Raw genomic sequence first — 21,734 nt, forward strand, 5'->3', positions numbered from 1 at the left:
TACCTAGTTGTCTGAAGCGTCTGATACCACCTTCATTTTGTAACCCCGAGAGAGAGAGAGAGAGAGAGAGAGAGAGAGAGAGAGAGAGAGAGAGAGAGAGAGTCATTAATAACAAGCTAAGCGAAATACTTTCCTTGAGGTCACAATCCACATGACAAAAAAAAAATAAATGTTCTGATTGCTCGCCGTGACTCTTCTCTTAAAATAAATTGTTCAATTTACCTTCAGTGTTCGAACGAATCAAAATGGCTTTAATTCTAAACTATCTTCCCTCCCCCGCCCCCTTCCACCCCCAAGCCTTGATTTCCGCCTCCAAAATGAAAGTGATTGTCATTTATTCACCTTCATAATGAAAGCTTGGATTTTATTTTTATTTTTTTCAAAAGGTTGTTCACTTTTCAATATCGATGATGGTATCTTGTCTGGAAAGATAAAATCATATTGAAGCCATTACACCCAAATGATGGAAGTCCTTAAATGGAAAAATACTTTAAATATATAAATGACGAAACTAATTTGTAAAATTTCAACAAAACTGATTTGTAAAATTCCAACAAAACTGATTTGTAAAATTCCAACAAACTGAACTGTAAAATTCCAACAAAACTGATCTCTAAAAGCTCAACAAAACTAATCTGTAAAAATCCAACAAAACTGATTTGTAAAACCTCAACAAAACTGATTTGCAAAATTTACTTTCCCAGGCATCTTGTTTTTCTGCTAAGTATTTTTAAGTGACGAAGGAAAACCAAAATGCGATTCATCACGGCTTTAGCCTCTGGAAAAACACAACAACAAACATCAGTTCAGTGCAGTGCTTTTAATCAAGAAGACTTTTCTTAACTAGAGTTTAGTGACATCAGAAAGGAACTACGTAAACTTACTTTGGGAGACAGCATCAGTGATAACTGTATACACATTTGGCATCACAGCCAAACCCTCTATCAAATTATACGTGAAAGCAAAACACCACTTCTTGACGAAGCAAAGTCTGAGTCAGGCAACAATATGGGCACGTAAGTTCATTAAACTTACAAAAAAAAGTCTTAACAGCTGCGTGTAAATGCCCAAAAGAAACAAGGACTCAACAACACGCAAGGAAACTTATGAGTAAGCCCCACGCAAAGGGCAGAGAGTTGTTGCCTGGACAAAACCAGTAACAAACAACAAGCATTAATCTTTCAGAACAAAATAAAAAAAAAAACGCAAAAGTGCTTGATCATGCAGCTTCGCTTGAAGAGAGAGAGAAAAAAATACACACATACTACCCAGTTCTAAACCTGACACGTCGACGGTACCAAATGACGCAGATATCCTTTCGTCCCGAGATGTTATTTACAAGATGAAAAATAAAATTATGATCCCGGAGGATGTCACATGAACAGAGACGGACAAATTTCCACCGGCGACATTACCTCAGCGTGGAGGAATGCAGGAATATATCCGGTGTGTTGATTCGACTTCATATGGCTTGAATTGATAGCAGGACAGGAAATATGGGATGTGAGAACTGAAGCCTTTGTTTGATTCTTGTTTTTACCCAAAAGGGAGAATAAGGCGCCTAATGGAGAAAGGAGAATGCACAGTAGTCTTATAATTTATATATATATATATATATATATATATATATATATATATATATATATATATACTGTATATATATATATATATATATATATATATATATATATATATATATATATATATATATATATATATATATATATATATATATATATATATTTCAATATATATGACCCTATATATATATATATATATATATATATATATATATATATATATATATATATATATATATATATATATATATATATATATATATATATATATATATATATATATATATATATATATATATATATATATTTCAAGTGATATACACATGACCTCAATCCCAAATTGCAGGGAGCGGAAACTTTACGATAAATAAACATAAAAACCGCAAGAAGCGCTCATAAAGTTCACGAAATCATCAGGAGGCCCCAGAAAATGCATCAGAGGTCCCATAAAAATGGAATAACGAATGTGAAGAAGAAGAAGAAGAAGAAGAAGACGAAGAAGAAGAAGAAGAAGAAGAAGAAGAAGAAGAAATTGCAGGCATAAGAAAAAAAAACAATAACGAATGTAAAATATTATGAAACAAATAAAGTATGCGCCGAAGTTTCTTCGGCGCAATCGACTTTTCTGCACAGCCGCTACTGCGTATAATCAAGGCCACCGAAAATAGATCTATCTTTCGGTGGTCTTGGTACAATGCTGTATGAGCCGAGGCCCAAGAAACTTAAACCACGACCCGATGGTGGCCTATCGTTATATAGTTACCAGAACACGATTACGGCTAACTTCAATCTTAAATAAAATAAAAACTACCGAGGCTAGAGGGCTGCAATTTGCTATGTTTGATGACTGGAGGGTGGATGATCAACATACCAATTTACAGTCCTCTAGCCTCTGTAGTTTTTAAGATCTGAGGGCGGACAGAATAAAAGGCGGACGGACAGACAAAGCCGGCACAATAGTTTTCTCTTACAGAAAAGTAAAAATGGAGAATTTAGAAAATAAAAAAAAGTAAAAAAGAAGACATACCCATTACACAACAATAATGCATTTTGATGAAAACGCCGATTCAATACCGAACGCAAAATATTATATAAAAAATTAAGATAAATGAAAAGACGACAGAAAATGAAGTGGTAAGGCAAAAATATAAAAAATGGAGAATTTTGACACAAAAAAAAAGACTGAAAAGAAGACATACCCTTTCAGACAATAATAATGCGCAATGATGAGAATGGCGCCTAAAAAGGCAAGGGAATAAAAAAAATAGATAAGACACCGATAACGACTAGGAAAATGAAGAGTCTCGGAACCTTGGGAAGGGATGAAATCACCAATAAAGGCGGGGTGTGGGGAGGTGGGAGGGCCAGGACATGAATAAAAAAGAAAACAGAAGGAGAACGAGGAGGAAGAGAGGGAGAGAGAATGCGAAAGAATAATAAGAGGGGAAATGGACGAGAGAGAGAGAGAGAGAGAGAGAGAGAGAGAGAGAGAGAGAGAGAGAGAACCGGTATTGCACAACAGCAGGGGTCTGGATGAATAGGCAGAAATTGAGGAGGAGAAACACGAGAAACGAAAAGAGAAATGAACAAATGCTAACAAAAAAATTAATAAATCGTTAAAAGATGTGAAAGGAATAAGGGGGAGAGAGAAATGAACAAACGCAAATAAAAAAAATAGGTAATCGTTAAAAGACGTGAAAGGAATAAGGGAGGGAGAACGAGAATATGTAGGAATCTGGCCCGCCTTATCCTCTTCTCTTCTCCCACTCCCCCCCTTCTCCTAATTCCTCCCCACTCCACCCTAAACCCCCGCCCCCCCATTCTCTCGAGGTGACTCACAGGCCACTATCGTATGAGTCGACCAAAACAACAATGATGATACCCATATAATATCAATATCAATACTCATATAATATTTATTATCTTAATCCTCTTTGGGTAACTTCGAAATGAACCCATAGAATATCAACATCAATATTCATTTAATATTTATTATTCTATACCTCTTTGGGCAACTTCGAAATGAACCCATATAATATCAATATCAATATTCATATAATATTTATTATCTTAATCCTTTTTGGGTAACTCTGAAATGATATTGATGATGATGATGGTAAGTATCAATTATAATAAAAAAAATTATGCATGATTCTGAAATCACTATTCCAGACAGCACTAAGAATTTAGGAATGGAATGGAATACAGAGTTTAGGCCAAAGGCCAAGCGCTGAGACCTATGAGGTCATTCAGAGATGGAATGGAAATTGGCAGTAAAAGTTTGAAAGGTGTAACAGGAGAAAAACCTCGCAGTTGCGCTAACAAATAACTGTTACGAGAAGGTGGATAGTCAACACTGAACGGGCGTATACTAAAAATTGCTTAGCGTAATGCGCAACAGTTCGTAAACTGTTTATTAAAGACAGGTCGTAAATTGGTTATTTGGAAACATCATTCCATTGATCAACTCTGTATATCTTGCAAGTACTCGAGCGGTGAAGACTAATGGACAAACTCGCAAGGCGTTGCAAAATGTATAACCAGTTCTTCATTGCGTGTTTCCTGCAGGGAAGGTATGTGGTCTGCATCCAAATGTGAGTGCTTATCTTTATCTCCAAGTTTCGAAAGCGCTTTTTCAGCTCTGAATAATCTGTTACAGATTAGAAGGTCGTCGAGTTATGCAGTATTTTAACAAAATAGAAATACACTCACTTGTACGGATTTCAAAGACATTATGTAGTGTCGGTTCATGAAAAATACAGACACTACATAAAGCCTTCTAAATCCATATACAAGTTAGCGTATTACTATAAAACACATTAAATATAAAATCAAATGAAATAAAAAAAAAATATTAAGCAAATAAAGACAAGGAATCACAAACCAAAACAGAATTATTTTTGAAGCACCAGAAAGTGTAAAAATACCTTTCACCAGTTTGTAGGCTCAATATGATCTCAAAGAGCAGATAAAAAATAAGACAATCATCATAAAATGCCGAACTCCACGATGGAATAAGGTGTGTGTGTGTGTGTGTGTGTGTGTGTGTGTGTGTGTGTGTGCCACGCTCCTGAGGGGGGCTTAAAACAAGACGGGGCATAAAAGGCATATATATGCCCCAATCCTCTTGTGAGCCGTCCCTCATCCTTAGGAGTGCTTGCTTGCCCAAGTTCTTGTTTGGGCAATGAGTCGATTGCCTTAAAAGGGTCTCCCGACCAAATTTGAAGGAAGAGAAAGGCGCCCTCCGGCCTCCATCTATCCAGACAGACACAAAAACACACACACACACACACAGGTCCCCCTCAAGGGATGACTAATACACGAGATAGTCTAAATTACCAGACCTCGAAGCGAGGATGTCGCCAAGGCCTTTTCTTTTAGAATTATCAAGTATTACTGCATGCAAAGGAAGTTATTTGTTTCTATTTGCGTGCAAAAGCACGAATCCGCTGTTCGATTTATAAGCCACGGTAACTTCTAGTAACTAAATAAACCTATTTGAGCTTCTCTAGGGAAATAACAACGGTCAAAGACTTGTGGTAATTTATTCCCTGTTAAATATATAATAAAGAAATTAGAATGGCATGTTATTTCTCCATATGGAAACGTATTCTAAGTTTCCACACACACACAAAATCCCTATAAAAGTCATTCGCATTTTACAAAGATTTAATACCCCCACATTCTTAGAAATAAGAACTTTGAAAGCAGCTAATTACTACCCTAAGACAACTCTCCTTGTATTTTAATAATTTACTTACATTTTTATCTATTTATTCACTAATTCGTTAATTTATTTTTTTCTCTTCTAAAAACTGCTCTCTTTCTGTATTTCCTATTAGCCTTCTGTTACTTCTTTCTGATGAACACCATATTCTTTGGAAACTTGAATTTCAAGTCAATGGCCCCTGCGTTGGGCTTGTTCCATAAGAATAGGGTTCATCTCCTGAATAATAATACTGTGTGTGTGTGTGTGTGTGTGTGTGTGTGTGTATATATATATATATATATATATATATATATATATATATATATATATATATATATATATATATATATATATATATATATATATATATATATATATATAATCATACCTGTATATATACATATACTACACATACACACATACATACATAGACACTGTATATGTATATGATCTAAATTTTGTTGAGCCAAGCACTGGAAGAAAGCCGTAAGAGGAGGCTCGATCAAACATCCCCTTTTAAGGGGAGGGAAGGAAATGCCTCTTGGCATGGAACTCACATTTCCGAGAGAGAGAGAGAGAGAGAGAGAGAGAGAGAGAGAGAGAGAGAGAGAGAGAGAGAGAGATAAGACCTCTCAAGCAGATAACTCAGGATTGTGAAAGTTCACTTGTTAAATCCCACCGCCACCGTGGGCCACCACTTGACGACATATATAAAAGGAGTTAGAGAAATCCGGCAATAAATAGAACGGAGGCTAAAATAAAGCGGCCTCTCTCTCTCTCTCTCTCTCTCTGGTCGCTTGGAAAACAGATCATCGACTTTCACTTCGAGAGTCGCTCTTGCAAAACTGATCGAGTTACTTTTCGGGACTTAATAAAAAAAATAATAAAAAAAGTCTCGATTTTAAGTTCAAACAAGGGAAGGGAAAAATAAACAAAATCATTATAAGAGAGACGAAACTCTTTATATATATATATATATATATATATATATATATATATATATATATATATATATATATATATATACCAATACTTTTAGGCATAGTTTTTCTCTAAGACAATTGCTTTTAATGAAAAATAAAAAAAAATATATATATATATATATATATATATATATATATATATATATATATATATATACATATATACATGCATACATATAAATATACACACATACATACGTATAAACAAATAAATAAATAGCCTATAAGTATGACCTAACTTGCTATTATTAACAAAAATGACATACATTCATACAGAACAAGCAAACGACATTAACAACTAGCTAAGCAACCTTCCGATGAACGGAATGCATAGCCGAACTGATATAAAAATCTAATCTAATCTAATCTTAGTGGAGATTAGAAACGACAAGATTGTCACTCGGATGATTGGCCAATAAGCAACCCTATTTTCCTCGTAACGGAAATGCATGGCATACAGAGGTTAGTAACTCTATATCTTTAATGAAATTGACGAATGTTCTCCTCCAGAGGGTTTGTTAATGTCTGTTAATTAACTGACAGTATGCGTGTCAGCGCGCTCGCGTGCCCGGTAAGGGTGAATTTTTCTCTTTGGTAGAGTTAGCTAATTACGGTACGTAAAGGCTGTCTAGTAGTCTTGGTTGGTGACCTCTAATCACGAAAATAAGTTTCACGGCGAAAGGACATGAATCTACCGTCCATACTCAAAATGTATTAGATGATATAGAGTCTTCAAAAGGTATTAGAAGATATAAGATATAGAGTCTTCAAAAGGTATTATGAGGTATTAGAAGATAGAGTCTTCAAACGTTATTAGAAGATCCAGGGTCTTCAAAAGGTATTAGAAGGTATTAGAACACAGAGTCTTCAAAAGCCATTAGAAGACAGAAGATACAGAGTCTTCAAAAGGTATTCAAAGACAGTCTTCAAAAGGTATTCAAAGACTGTCTTCAAAAGGTATTAGAAGATAGACGATACACAGTCTTCAAAAGGTATTAAAAGATATATATAGTCTTCAAAATTTATGAGAAGATAGTCTTTAAAAGGTATTAGAAGACAGAGTCTTCCAAGGGTTTAAGAAGGTACCGTCTCCAAAAAGTATTAGAATATTTAGTCTTCAAAAGGTATTAGAAGATATAGAGCCTTCAAATTTTTTTAGATGATAGAGCCTTCAAAAGGTATTATTATATACAGTCTTCAAAGGGTATTAGAAGATAGAGCCTTCAAAAGGTTTCATTAGATACAGAGTCTTCAATGGGTATTAAAAGCTACAATCTTCAAAAGGTATTAGACGATAAAGTCTTCAAAAGGTATTAGAAGATATAAAGTCTTCAAAATGTATTAGAAGACATCGGAGTCTCCAAAAGATACCAAAAAAAAAAAAAAAAAAGTCTTCAAAAGGTATTAGAAAACAGAGTCTTCAGGAACTGAACCAAGGCACAGATGATCATCAAATTCCCAAAACAAAGAGGTACACATTTATCCCCATTCCACATATTAGTTCCGACATCAAACACTAACCCTCAGACCATACAGCGCCAGGCAATATACCCCGCCCGTATCATGTGTATATTCGGGGGGTTATCCTCAAATTAGAACGGAAAGCATTAAGGTAATTATGGTCAGTCCACCTCCGCCTGCCTGAAGCTTACAGTAGAGCTCTCCCATTCCTCATACACAAAGACCAATGAGTGCTCTACTCTACGTCATTGGGCCACGTTGCGATCAGATTTGGGAATCACAAGTACCGAGAAATGAAAAGAGAGAGAAAGAGAGGGTGATTTGAAATGTTATTACCAGTCAAATCAACCTGAGAAAATTTCTAACCAGTCTCACCTCTGTTCTGGACAGGGAAAGCACATCAGAACCGCTTCATGGGTATGTTCTACTTTAATATTTATGGCGACTGTAACAATCCCATGAGAAACGAGGACAGGACAACAATAACAGCACCCCCTCTCCCCCTCTCTCTCCCGTCTAGACGGCCGTCATCGACCCAAACTACTGTTATTGCGTGCAGGGCTACCCGAGTGCCACTAAGGGGAGATTTCCCTCTGTACACTGGCGCGGCGTACCGACAATATGGGCTATATCTGGGTTTTATTTCCCTTTGGTTACACAAAACAAATATGTTTACAAATAGGTGAGTGGGGGAAATTGTCGGAAGCAAAACAAACATAGAATCTAGCAACTGTGGTACTGAGCGGTTTGTTCCGAGGGGGGGGGGGTCATTCATGTTAACATTGCAGGGTAATATGGAAACGAACGTAGGCAAATTCAGTATTGTTGCGAAGGTATGGATATTGGATTACCTTATACCAAAAATAAGGCATAAGCCAATTTACCTGGGTAAAAAAAAAAAAAAAAAAAAAAAAGCGCCGAAGAAACTTCGGCGCAATCGAGTTTTCTATACAACCGCTACGGCGTATAGTCAAGGCCACCGAAAATAAATCTAACTTTCGGTGGTCTCGGTATAACTCTGAATGAGCAGCGTCTCATGAAACTTTAAAAACGGGTGGCCTATCTTATATAGTTGCCAGAAGCACAATTATGGCTAACTTTAACCTTAAATAAATTAAAAACTAGTGGGGCTAGAGGGCTGCAATTTGGTATGCTTGATGATTGGAGGGTAGATGATCAACATATCACTTTGCATCCCTCTAGCCTCAGTAGTTTTTAAGATCTGAGGGCGGACAGAAAAAAGTGCGGACGGACGGACAAAGCCGGCACAACAGTTTTCTTTTACAGAAAAAAAAAACAACAGGTACACAAACAAAACTCTTTAACAGAAACAACCTACAACGTCAACGTAAAACCCTATTCTGCTTCATTCCTCTTTTCCTGTTTCTATTTTGCTGTACTACTCGTAGGCCCACCGAAACTTTTCACCTGATAGGCATCTGTGACGAACATCCGCCACTCCCCTTCATTTGATAATGACTGTCTGTTTGAGGGGGGGGGGGGAGGGAGGTTAAAAGCCTTTTTGAAAAAGTCCAAACAATGAGAACTCTTCACGGCGCTAAAGACTGATCACGATGATACATGGCATGGAATCTAGCCCACCTCCTCTCTCGATTTCTCTAAATATCTTTTTTTCTTTTCTTTTTATCCAAGTCGGCAACAATGCTACCCAAGTTTGAATCAGTTAAATTTACGTACTCGGGGTTCCACAATCGGCCAACCTTGACCAGACCTCCTACGAGGTTCTGGAGTAAGAAGGGAATTCAATTAAGAAACTTATATTCTATCCTGCAAAGCCTTCATCATTTAAGGGCCAATATTGTCCTTTCTTGTACAATACAACTTCCATTCAACTGCATATTCAATAAATGCCCTAACTCGCATACATAACAAAAAAAATTATCATTGCAACAACATCATAAAATAAAAAAATATATGGGAAAACAAAAACAAGAAAGTTAATTAATGAATGGCAGACCAGAACAGGCGATTGACCAAAGTAATCCCAGCATTTGATCTGGCCCCAATTCTCACGGCAGGATTCCGATGGAGCAACTAGGTGCAAAAACTTAAAAAGTAACTGATTAGGGTAGAAAGCGGTCATGTGATAATTTACATAAAGACAGACATATATGTATATATGTATGTATGTATGTGTATATATATATATATATATATATATATATATATATATATATATATATATATATATATATATATATATATATACATATACTGTATACACACATAAAACACACACACACACACACACACACACATATATATATATATATATATATATATATATATATATATATATATATATATATATAAACACAAACACCAAACAGAAATATCCGAAGTAAACCTTTTGCTTATTCACTACCCGTCCACATATCTCTACAATAGTCACCACCCTCGACCTCCCTTTTCGTATCGTATATCAAATTTCCAGTGAACCCCCCACAGGCGCCCCCGGCTCCAGATCACCATCCCCAACCAGACCTTAACAAGCACACTCGTCACGCATACGCCTACTAGCCAAACTCATTAGGCCTTATACGGGGGGCCAAGCAATATACCATTCCCCTCTTATCACTTGCGGAAACTGGATTAAGGTAGAGTCCTATACTCTTATTGGATCCTGGGTCGAGTCGACCTCTGAAGCAGTACAGAGACGTCGAGCAGGTCGAGTAGTGTGGTCGGGTCGCTTCTCGTGAAAGTGGGTCGATAACACCGTTTAGGAAATTAATGGTTAAATGGTATTTTCGTTTTGAAGATTTTTGACGCGTGTCGTATAATCTGCCAAAAATAATTATTATGCTCAAGAAATCAGTGTTGTCAGAAACAGCAATTAGACATTTTCTATATATGATCTGACAAGTTCAAAGACAACAAAAATAAAGTTGCCAATAAAATTATACTAAAATACATTTTCCTTATAGAACACAGTAATGGGATATTTCCTTAATATAATATGCCCAATTCAACGACCAAAAAGTTGCCAAAATATTTATATTAAAATCATCAACATTACTGAAAACAGTAATTGCATATTTTCTGCATATGATCTCAGCAATTCATATTCCCACCCCCCCAAAAAAAATAAAAGCTACCACATCTTTTACTATAATCTAGTGAAATCACACTAAAACTCCTGTCTATTAACAAAAACAGTAATTAGATACTTTCTGTATATAATCTAACCAACTCATATCACCAGCAAAAAATAAAGTTTACAAAAAAAGCAACTATAATATAAAATCAGTCAATTAACAAAAACAGTAATTAGATATTTTCTGCATATAACGTAACCAACTCATATCACCGGCAAAAAGTTCACAAAAAACTATAATATAAAATCAGTCAATTAACAAAAACAGTAATTAGATATTTTCTGTAAATAACCTAACCAACTCATATCACCAGCAAAAAATAGTTTACAAAAAAACTATAATATAAAATCAATCAATCAACAAAAACAGTAATTACATTTTCTGACATAACCTAACCAATTCATATCACCAGCTAAAAATAAAGTTTACATAAAAACTATAATATAAAATCAGTGCATATTTTCTGTATATAACCTAACCAACTCATGTCACCAGCAAAAAATAAACCTTACAAAAAAAAACTAATATAAAATCAATCAATTAACAAAAACAGTAATTACATATTTTCTGTATATAACCTAACCAACTCATATCACCAGCAAAAAATAAAGCTGGCAAAAAAATTAGACAAAAATATATATATATATATATAAAACCTGTTTATCATCATCATCCAAAACAGTAAACAAATTTATTCTCAATATAAATTTAACAACACATCATTACCTGTCAAAAAAAAAACGACGATAGGCGTATAAGAAATTAAAAGAAGACGGAATAGAAGGTCCCTTTTTTTGTTTTATTTTTTTACCTAATTCGCATTTAGGCTATCTAAGAAGAACCCTTTAGGAGAGACAGAGAGAGGTCGTAAAACTTTTCTCTTACTGATCTCCGCCCACGTGGAGCTTGTACGTTAAGAGGGATGCATTAGGTTCAAGACAAATACGGGGGGCGGGTCTGGGCTTACTCTACTGAGAGAGAGAGAGAGAGAGAGAGAGAGAGAGAGAGAGAGAGAGAGCTTACTATACTAGAGTAAGAGCGAGCTTACTCTGCTTGGAAGAGAGAGAGAGCGTACTCTACTTTAGAGAGAGAGAGAGAGAGAGAGAGAGAGAGAGAGAGCGTACTACTTTAGAGAGAGAGAGAGAGAGAGAGAGAGAGAGAGAGAGAGAGAGAGAGAGAGTGAAGACATCGCCTACTCCACCTCCAGCTTCTGGTCCCAGACGCTGTCAAAGAGAGAGATTTTGTTTTATAGCTGAATCTACTACCGCCCCTATAACTGTTAATATTATGGCCACATAAATTTACGCTGTACACAGACAGAACCAATTAATGGAGACCTGACGGGGGAGCCCACTTTCATTTTAAGAAAGCCCACTAAATCTAGGGAATAAGAAAAAATATGGAGAGCTGCTTTTTGACTATTTTTGTTTACGTTATAAAAGATGTCGGTTTCGTTATAAATATAAATAACACACCTAATACGAGAACGGCATTATTATTATTATTATTATTATTATTATTATTATTATTATTATTATTATTATTATTCAGATGAAACCTATTCACATGGAACAAGCCCACCACAGGGGCCACTGACTTGAAATTCAAGCTTGCAAAGAATATTATTATTACTATTATTATTATTCAGAAGATGAACCCTATTCATATGGAAGAAGACCACAGCAGCTTCCCAAGAATATGGTGTTCATTAGAAAGAAGCAACAGAAGGTAATGGGAAATACAGAAGAGATCACTTATTAAAGAGAAAAAACCAATTAACAAATAAAGAAATAAATAAGAAAATATAAGTAAATTACTAAAACACAAGAACTGCATCAGGCTGGTAATGCATTATTGCACCTTCGCTTGAACTTCCGGAGCTCCGATTGCCCATCCTCAGGGAGGCTGTTCCAAAGTCCAACGTCGCGAGGAACGAAGTCAACTTGTACACTACACGTTTCACGTCAGGCTAAAATTCAAACAAGTATGCTCGTTTAACAGTAAAGTCACCAAATTACGTCCATACACAAAAACACACACACACGAGTATGGCGCGAAGATAAAATCAGTCCCCGACTCTTTTTTAACTCAAATTACCAAGAGAAAAACGCTGTTACTACCGAACGCGAACCGGTAAATTGAAATACTTCCTACTAAGTAAACTACGTATGGACGGGAGCCCAACTTAAAAAAGGCATTGGATCGACATTACAAGATTAATCCTTTTACGATGGCTCACATCACGTTTTCTATGCTGCGCAAACTGTTCCCCTTTTTAGGGCAGACGACAATATTCCTATAACAATGAACATGTCACGACCACTGCGATTGAGGACGACTTATAGGGGTTCTTAGGAGCTGCCAGGCCTTTCATGTAAGTCGTTCCTTCCTCTTTGTGCAAAGGGCTCGAGAGACGCGTTTAGGGCGTTACCTGACAGCGTCCAAAGTAGTTTTCCGATGAAATGGTCAGGAAATTGTCGGGGCATAAAAGTCTTAATATTCACGTAATGTTGCACGGGACCAGAATAAGCTTAGAAAAGAAATTGCGTTCCCTTTAAGTCCCACCGAAGCGGAAGTGAAGTTAGAATTAAAATGACAACTGTGGAATATCTAATGACGCCTTCTGAGTTGAAACATGTTTCAGAGAACTTACAAAATTATCCTCAAATGTCTAAAGTTTATATAATTACTAAACAAACACCCCGAAAAAATTAATAAAACTGACACATAAAATACAAATTGAAACTAAACAAAATAAAAAAAACTGACCCATAAAATAGGCATATATAAATCCCATGATACAACAAATGGAAACAAATATGACACTTCTTGATGGAAAGGAAATTGTTACAATATGAGAATACAAAATAAAATTCAAGATGGCAAAACCTAGTAACTGACAAGTGAAAAAAAACATTCGACAAAACACGACAGAGAGAGAGAGAGAGAGAGAGAGAGAGAGAGAGAGAGAGAGAGAATATTATCTAGAACCCTTTTCCCAGAATTGCTTGTCTTACTGTATAATCTATGCTATCAGAGAGAGAAATATCATATAGACCCCGTTTTCTCAGAAATATTTGTCTAATTTTCTTACAATCTAGCAAGAGAGAGAGAGAGAGAGAGAGAGAGAGAGAGAGAGAGAGAGAGAGAGAGAGAGAGAGAGAGAGAGAGAGAGAGAGAGAGAGAGCTCTCGTTTCATTACGCAGAAAAACCTTAGTGGACCTTATGTTCTGGGTGAGTGAAATAAAAGCGAAGAGAGACACCCAGAAACAAAAGGACCCATTTCTTCGAAAGCCGAAAAGGGGGAGAGAGAGAGAGAGAGAGAGAGAGAGAGAGAGAGAGAGAGAGAGAGAGAGAGAGAGAGAGAGAGGGGCAGCGGATGAGGGGAACGAGAAAAAGGTAATGGAAAAGCCATAAAGGGGGATGCGAGAGAGAACAACAACAGCCAAAGCACTCCAGAATGAACTGAGAAGGGGAGAGGGAAGAACCACATATTCAAAGCAATGAAATATATATATATATATATATATATATATATATATATATATATATATATATATATATCATAATAAATAACTAAAATACTAATTAGGAACTGAATGGACTTTCAAACGAACTAAGAAGGGAGGAAGCGGGATCACAATGAAAAATATCAAAGACTCAAAAGAAATATAAAACAAGTGACTTTATGTCAAGGCGAGATTAATATAAAAATATCTAGATTTTACGTCTAGGCGAGATTAATAAAAAAAATCTATTTTTAAGTCAAAGAGAGATTAATAAAATAAATTCTAGATTTTATGTCAAGGCGAGATTAATAAAAAAAATCTAGATTTTATGTCAAGCCGAGACTAATATGAAAAAAATCTAGAAGTCTCAAAGTGATTTAAAACAAGTCAGTAAAGAAAGTCACAACACTTTAAGCTAGAATAGGCATAAAATGTGCATTGCTCAAATAGTTACACCTCACAGCCTCTCTAACACTTCCGTGAATTACCTGAAGCCTCTCCTCCGTGACCCGCCGGCAAGAAAGGCCCCGTCACAGTCACAAAGGAGTCTAGTTCTTACGGAAGAGGAGGAGGAGGAGGAGGAGGAGGAGGAGGAGGAGGAGGAGGAGGAGGAGGAGGAGGAGGAGGAGGAGGAGGAGGAGGAGGAGGAGGAGGAGGAGGAGGAAAGGTTGTAAAAGTCACTCTCTTTCCGGCTCGTAAATCGTGGCGAAGCTTACCACACTTAAAAAAAAGAAAGAAAAAAACATTAAAAAAAAATTCTATTCTCACCACCGGCATCGAAGACGAATTTTTTTTCTCTAGAGTTTTTCTCCGTAGTTTTTTTTTTATTCCTTGGACGAGTTTAATTACGTGATATGCCAACGCCAATCTTGTGTGAAATCTACTCTGAGAGAGAGAGAGAGAGAGAGAGAGAGAGAGAGAGAGAGAGAGAGAGAGAGAGAGAGAGAGAGAGAGAGAGAACGCCACTCTTGTGCGAAATCCACTGTGAGAGAGAGAGAGAGAGAACGCCACTCTTGTGCGAAATCCACTGTGAGAGAGAGAGAGAGAGAGAGAGAGAGAGAGAGAGAGAGAGAGAGAGAGAGAGAGAGAGAGAGAGAGAGAGAGTTTCCCCACTGACCTTCTGAGCTCAGAACGAACCTATATTGAAAGCAAATTTTTTCCTCTATATAGACAAAAAAAAAGAGCGTGAAAGTTGCAAGCATGCAACTGCACACACACACACATACACACACAAAGCAAGCACATCATGCACGCACCAAGCATTATCTTCCAAACGGAAGGGATTTTACGACTTCCTCTCTCGATGTAAAACTTGGGAGGTGATTTCCAGAATTTAAGTAAAAAAATAAAAATGAACAGCTTTTTCATCTGGCGTGAAATTCCGTGCAATTAGAATCCATTCATTCAACATGTACAAGTCTCAACAGTGAAAATATTATAAAAAAAAAGTTTTCGTTAGGTCACTCTTTTAATAGAGTCAAAATCTCATATAAAATCATTCTGTTTTTCTATACGTTTCAGTGCAGAGAGAGTAAAAAAACTGCGAGAAATTCCTTACAATTATAGTGAATTGGTTCATGTACAAGTTTCAGCACAGTTAAAATATTACGAAATATTAGGTAAGTTTCAGTGCAGCGATAGTTACAAAACTGCGAGAAATTCTGTACAATTAAAATACATTCATTCAGCAAGTACAAGATTCAGCACAATCAAAATATAAAAAAAAACACAAGAGCTTTCTTTGCTTTAGACTTCTAATACGGCCAAAATCTCAGATAAAACAAAAATATTCTTTCACTAAGTTTCAATGCAGCGACAGTTAAACGATTCCTTTGGCAAAAGCATTTACTATTTTCACCAGTTAAATTTTTCAATCCAGCCGAAAAACTCATTCGTTTTCCTCCGGTTCCTTATTATCAATCTCCCAAAAATGAATTCTAAATTTTTAGACAATAGTGACGTTATGTATTTAATAGATATTACTCTCCCAGACAAATAACTTTTGATAATTTGTGTAGTAGCTGATTTTATCACGTCGTATGACCCAGAGGATAAGTTATTTTTACCAATATTTATATTTTTTGTGTATGTTTGCTAATTGTATTCATATGAAGTTTTGAATTTGAAACTGAAGGAAATATGAAGATGCCATTGCAATATTCAGGAAAGATATTTTATGTTTACAGCTGTCAAACAGAACATCAGTCGTGGAGGATAATTTTTATTTATTTATTTATTTTTTTACCAAAAACAGACCTACTCTTATCACAATACATCATGAATGAGCAAAGCATCAACCCCACAAGTGTTACTCATGGGATTTCTATCTATGCCCCGTCCCCGCCTCTCTCTCTCTCTCTCTCTCTCTCTCTCTCTCTCTCTCTCTCTCTCTCTCTCTCATCGAAAGCGTCTGCAAATCGAACAGAATCTTTCTGTAGCATAACACAATCCGTTATCTTGATGAAACATGAGAGAAGCGCGCGCGTGCACGCACAAACACACACATACACACAACCCCGGCCCCCTACTCCCAACAGCCACCTTCTGCGTCAGTAGTCCCTCCAAGCCACGCCGGCCTCCTGTTGCAGGCAGCAAGTCCTGTTGATCAACAATGCAGGGAAGCCCTTGACTGGCGCAAGTGACGGCGTGTACCCGACCAACGACAACTTTCACAGCACGGTTGGCAGACTCTGCTCGATATGCACGCACACCCGTGTAACAGCCCGCGGGTAACGATAACAGTAAACACCTGTGTGTTTTTCGACTCTGGCGCATCTGTGTGTGGAAAAAAAAGCGCAGAAAAAAAAATCCACGCTCACAAAAACTTCCTAATTATAAAAACACACAAACACAGAAATTACAGTGTCACTATAATCCTTAAGGGTTCCCTTTATCGAAAAAACTTTCCAAAAAACACACAAACACACAACAACTACAGTGTTACTATAATTCTTAAGGGTCCTCTCCATCGAAAAAATCTTTCAAAAAAAAAAAAATCTCCTAATTATAAACACACACAAACAGAAATTACAGTGTCGCTGTAATTCTTAAGGGTCCCCTCTATCGAAAAAATCTTGAGAACACACACACAAAAACTGCATAAATATAATCACACACAAACACACACACAAATTACAACGTTACTAATTCTACAAGGGTCCCTCCATCAAAAAAAAAAAAAAAAAAAAAACTTTCGAACCAAGATTTTTTTTTTTTACGTCGTTCGTTCGAGACATTTGATACGGTTGATAAAATCACTCAGCCCACTTGCCGAAAACAAGTTGAAACATCGAAAAGCACAGACTGATATGGGAAAAAAGGCCTGTACACAGAACAGATGTTTCATTATTCGCAGAATACTTCATCTGCCTGTGAGAGATAGCGCTAAAAATGTCAAAAGCAAAAGCACTTCGGGATAGCAAAGGTCACAGAGGAGGAGGAGGAGGAGGAGGAGGAGGAGGAGGGAAATTGTGGGGGAAGAGAGAGTAAGAGAGAGAGAGAGAGAGAGGAAGACAGCAGGAGGAGGAGGAAACTTTGAAGGTCATCCACGGGGTCGCCTGGCGCCATGCAGCTAGCTAGCTAGCTCTCTCTCTCTCTCTCTCTCTCTCTCTCTCTCTCTCTCTCTCTCTCTCTCTCTCTCTCTCTCTCCACTCCACAGCAAGTCAACATCGACGACTCCAACAAACAGGCTTTTACACTGAGAGAGAGAGAGAGAGAGAGAGAGAGAGAGAGAGAGAGAGAGAGAGAGAGAGAGAGACCCTACTTTTATCCTTTCTCTTTTTCTTCATCTACCACAAAACGCCCCTTCTGACGAAATCCGCAGAGGTCAGTCGCCCTCTGATATCGCTAGATTTAAGCTCTTGACATCTCCTCCTCCTCTTCCTCCTTCTCTTCCTCCTCCTCCTCCTCCTCCTCCTCCTCCTCAGAGCTTGTACCTCCTTCCTATCTTTCTACCCTTCGACCTCCTATCCTCTGTTTTCATCTCAGATTGAATTTGCCTGTGGTTCCGTCTACTCTCCAAGATGCCCTATGCTGCTGATTCTCCTTTTGCGTTCAAAGGATCTTCCTGTAGAAGTTGGGTCTGTGGTAGGAAAAAGAAGAAGAAGAAGAAGAAGAAGAAGAAGAAGAAGAAGAAGAAGAAGAAGAAGAAGCAGCCTACCCCAAAGCGAAAAGACAAAAAATAGTAAAAAAAAAAATAAAGACCTACCCAGAAGTGAAAACACATAAAATGGTGACTAAAAAAAAAAATAATAGTGGGCGTCTTCTGTAGGCATAACACGGCCACAACAATGACAATCGCAGATGGGAGAGGCGCCTTAAGATTTCGATTGATGATAATATCCCCAGTTAGGGGAGCATACATTAAGCTTCAGCCTTGTAAAGCATACCATTAACATCTGATAAGACATACATTACGCTTTAACCTTGTAAAGCATACTATTAACATCTGATAAGGGTCCGTCACTATCGCTCTGTAATAAACTTCTGGTAGGAAGCCATTTCACAGTGCTGAGGAGTAAAGAATTAATACGTATGCATAAGGGAATGTCTGTGAATACTTTACATGCTAGCAGAGCAACAAGACTTGTTTACAAACTTTCGGGGAAGTACAGAGGAAACAACAAATCGAAACAATGTCAGAACTTAATTTACCGGTACTTTATAAGACTACAAATCTGCGTGGCAAAATTGAAACTCGGAGGTGACCAAACCCCTTCAATGTTAAAACGGATCTTTTAAATTCTGCCAGTCAATACTGATTTAGAATAAATATACCTAAACTGAATCATAACACAATAAGAGGAATTACAGACTGACAATCACAGAGGAGGAGGAGGGAAGACTTCAGGACGTCGAATAGCGACAAATACAGTAAGGGGATCGCGTGGTAACGGCAAACAAGACTTAATTCCCCTCTATGCGAGAAGAAGCGGTTTCGCAGCAAAGGCCGCGCGCTCGCTGTCATGTTCCGCATGTCTCCAGAATAATCCCACAGTTACCAATCCAAAACGTGACCTGGCGTGTGACAGCCAGTCACACTGTGGCACAAGTTAATCCTGGCATTCCTTGGATACGTCATGAATGAGCGATTCCTGGCCTTTCAAAAACGACATCAGGAAGTCAGTCCACGAAAAAACGGGGTAATTGAGATCTCTCGAATAATTGGGATTTTCGATTCTGTCTGACACTTGGAGAAAGAACCGGACATTGGATAACAAAAATAGATAAAACAGTAAGAAATTTTATCCAATTATAATGTTTTGCCTTGCTGTCGAACTTCTCAGTTCCAGAGGTCCTTTATTCCTCACACCACTGGACTGTGGAACAGCCTCCCAGAGGATGTCGTGCAATTGGAACTTCAGAAGATCAAGCGAAGATGCAATGCATTGCTACCCTAATACAATTCAATTTGTATTTTAATATTTTACTTACTTTTTTCTTTATTTATCAATTTCTTGATTTAACTTTTTTTCTAATAACTGATCTCTTTCTGTATTTCCCATTACCTTCTATTACTTCTTTGGTATGAACGACATACTCTTTGAAAGTTTGAACGTCAAGTCAATGGCCCCTAAGGTGGGCTTGTTCCACATGAATAAGGTTAATCTTTTGAATAATAATAATAATAATAATAATAATAATAATAATAATAATAATAATAATAATAATACAATATGAGATAAAGATAAAGAATGAACAATAGTACAAGACATTTTCCATATATTAATAAAACTAACCAAGCTAGCCAAAGCTAAGAGTATGAAACACGAACGAAATTGCTTCTCGATTCAGGTCGCCAGATCAACTCCTCTAACAACCATCAATAGGTCAGGAATTTTGAAAAATAAAAAAGTATATAAAGAACTTGGGAGTCTGGAAAAAAAGAAATAAAATGCAAAAGGATGCAAATGAAGCATTTACTACGGGGAGAAAGGTGGTCATTTGCATAAGCGCGGAAATAAAATTGAATGGATTCAGGTTCGAAAGAATTTGCGGCTTTCTAAGATTCCAGAAAGGAAAAAGGAGCATAAAGGACTATTTATTAGCTTCCTCTGGACCTATCTCACTGATTAATATCTTGCTGGTCTTCCTTTGATGATTAACTTTTTCAGATACAAAAATTTATATTTTTTTTCTTTTCAGGAACCCTAGGCAAACATTTTCATGCAGATGCAATTGGCGCTTTTCTATTCATAAAAAAGCGCAGGTATGCATTCATACAACAACTTACATAATGTATGCTGCAGTGGGAAACAACAGTGGTACAACACTGGAACAACATTTTCTTCTCAGATACTCAAAAACTCCCATACAAAAGATAGCAGTCAACAACAGTGGTATAACACTGGAACAACACCTTCTTACTCAAAAACTCTCATACAAAAGACGGCGGTCAACAACAGTGGTACAACACTGGAACATCATCATCTTAATCAAAAACTCCCAGAGAAAAGACAAGTCAACAACATTGGTACAACACAGGAACAACATCATCTTACTCAAAAACTCCCATACAAAAGACAGCATTCAACAACAGTGGTACAACACTGGAACATCTTACTCAAAAAATCCCATACAAAAGACCACAAGGTTAATAAATAAGCAAAAGTGACCAAATGAACAACGAGGCGAATACTTGACAGAAAGCAACGCAGGAAACGCACCATTAAGAGACTACAAAGCCCCCCAAATGCAAGAGAAGCGAATTCCTTCGCCGCGTCTAGACGAAAGGAGTGACCTTGCCCCATTACAAGACGACACCCCTCAGGGCGGGGTGCCGTCTCCTCTTCCCCTTTCACTGGGTACACAGTAGTGTGCTTTGCATAATGACAAAAATTCTCCCAGCAATATTTCAAGCTGGTTCTGGGTGAATCGGCCCCCTTCTTGCTCCCCATTAGCATAATGGGCCCGGCGAAGGCTCTCTTGATGATTTACACCTCATCCGACACTCGAAGGTCTTCCCCAAATATGCCCTGGGAGGAGAGAGGAAGGCCTTTAAAACCACACACTACATCAAAGGGAGAACTCAGCCCACTCCTTATAAAGCTCGTTACAGGAATGGAAGACACAAATTGAGTCCGCTTGACTGCTCTAAGCCTGCCCCTCTCTTAACGAGTGCAATTGCGTGGGTAGTAGCGTCGTTTAAGCGAGGTCCTCCAAGGTGACAGTATCTCACCATGCTAAAATGTTTCAGAGCATATTATTTACATACTTTCGTCTGTGAATACACCACAGGTCAGAATCGTTTCAATGCAAATTGCTACAGAACTTTAGTGCGGGAGTAGTTTACATATATTAAAATAATAAAGGGTATACTTGAAGCTAAATTACACAATCTACACAACAATTTGGACAAATATCGAGACTAACTGAAA

The 21,734-nt window shown here is 37.2% G+C and overlaps 1 protein-coding gene across 6 annotated transcripts in view; it reads right to left on the bottom strand.

Annotated features, from left to right (window-relative positions):
- The window catches only part of LOC136825801 (uncharacterized), a 682,034-nt gene that overhangs the window by 66,752 nt on the left and 593,548 nt on the right, over nucleotides 1-21,734 (bottom strand). Inside the window, exon 1 of one of the 6 annotated variants that reach the window (XM_067082717.1) lies at nucleotides 12,710-12,758. The exons of the other annotated variants lie outside the window; for them this stretch is intronic. Coding sequence (XP_066938818.1) covers nucleotides 12,710-12,743 — 34 coding nt within the window. The 5' untranslated portion in view covers nucleotides 12,744-12,758. Of the gene's footprint in view, nucleotides 1-12,709; nucleotides 12,759-21,734 lie in introns of those variants that run through there. 6 annotated transcript variants of the gene reach the window in all.

The sequence above is a fragment of the Macrobrachium rosenbergii genome, chromosome 39 (genome assembly GCF_040412425.1).
Source record: "Macrobrachium rosenbergii isolate ZJJX-2024 chromosome 39, ASM4041242v1, whole genome shotgun sequence".
Classification (NCBI taxonomy): Eukaryota; Metazoa; Arthropoda; class Malacostraca; order Decapoda; family Palaemonidae; genus Macrobrachium; species Macrobrachium rosenbergii.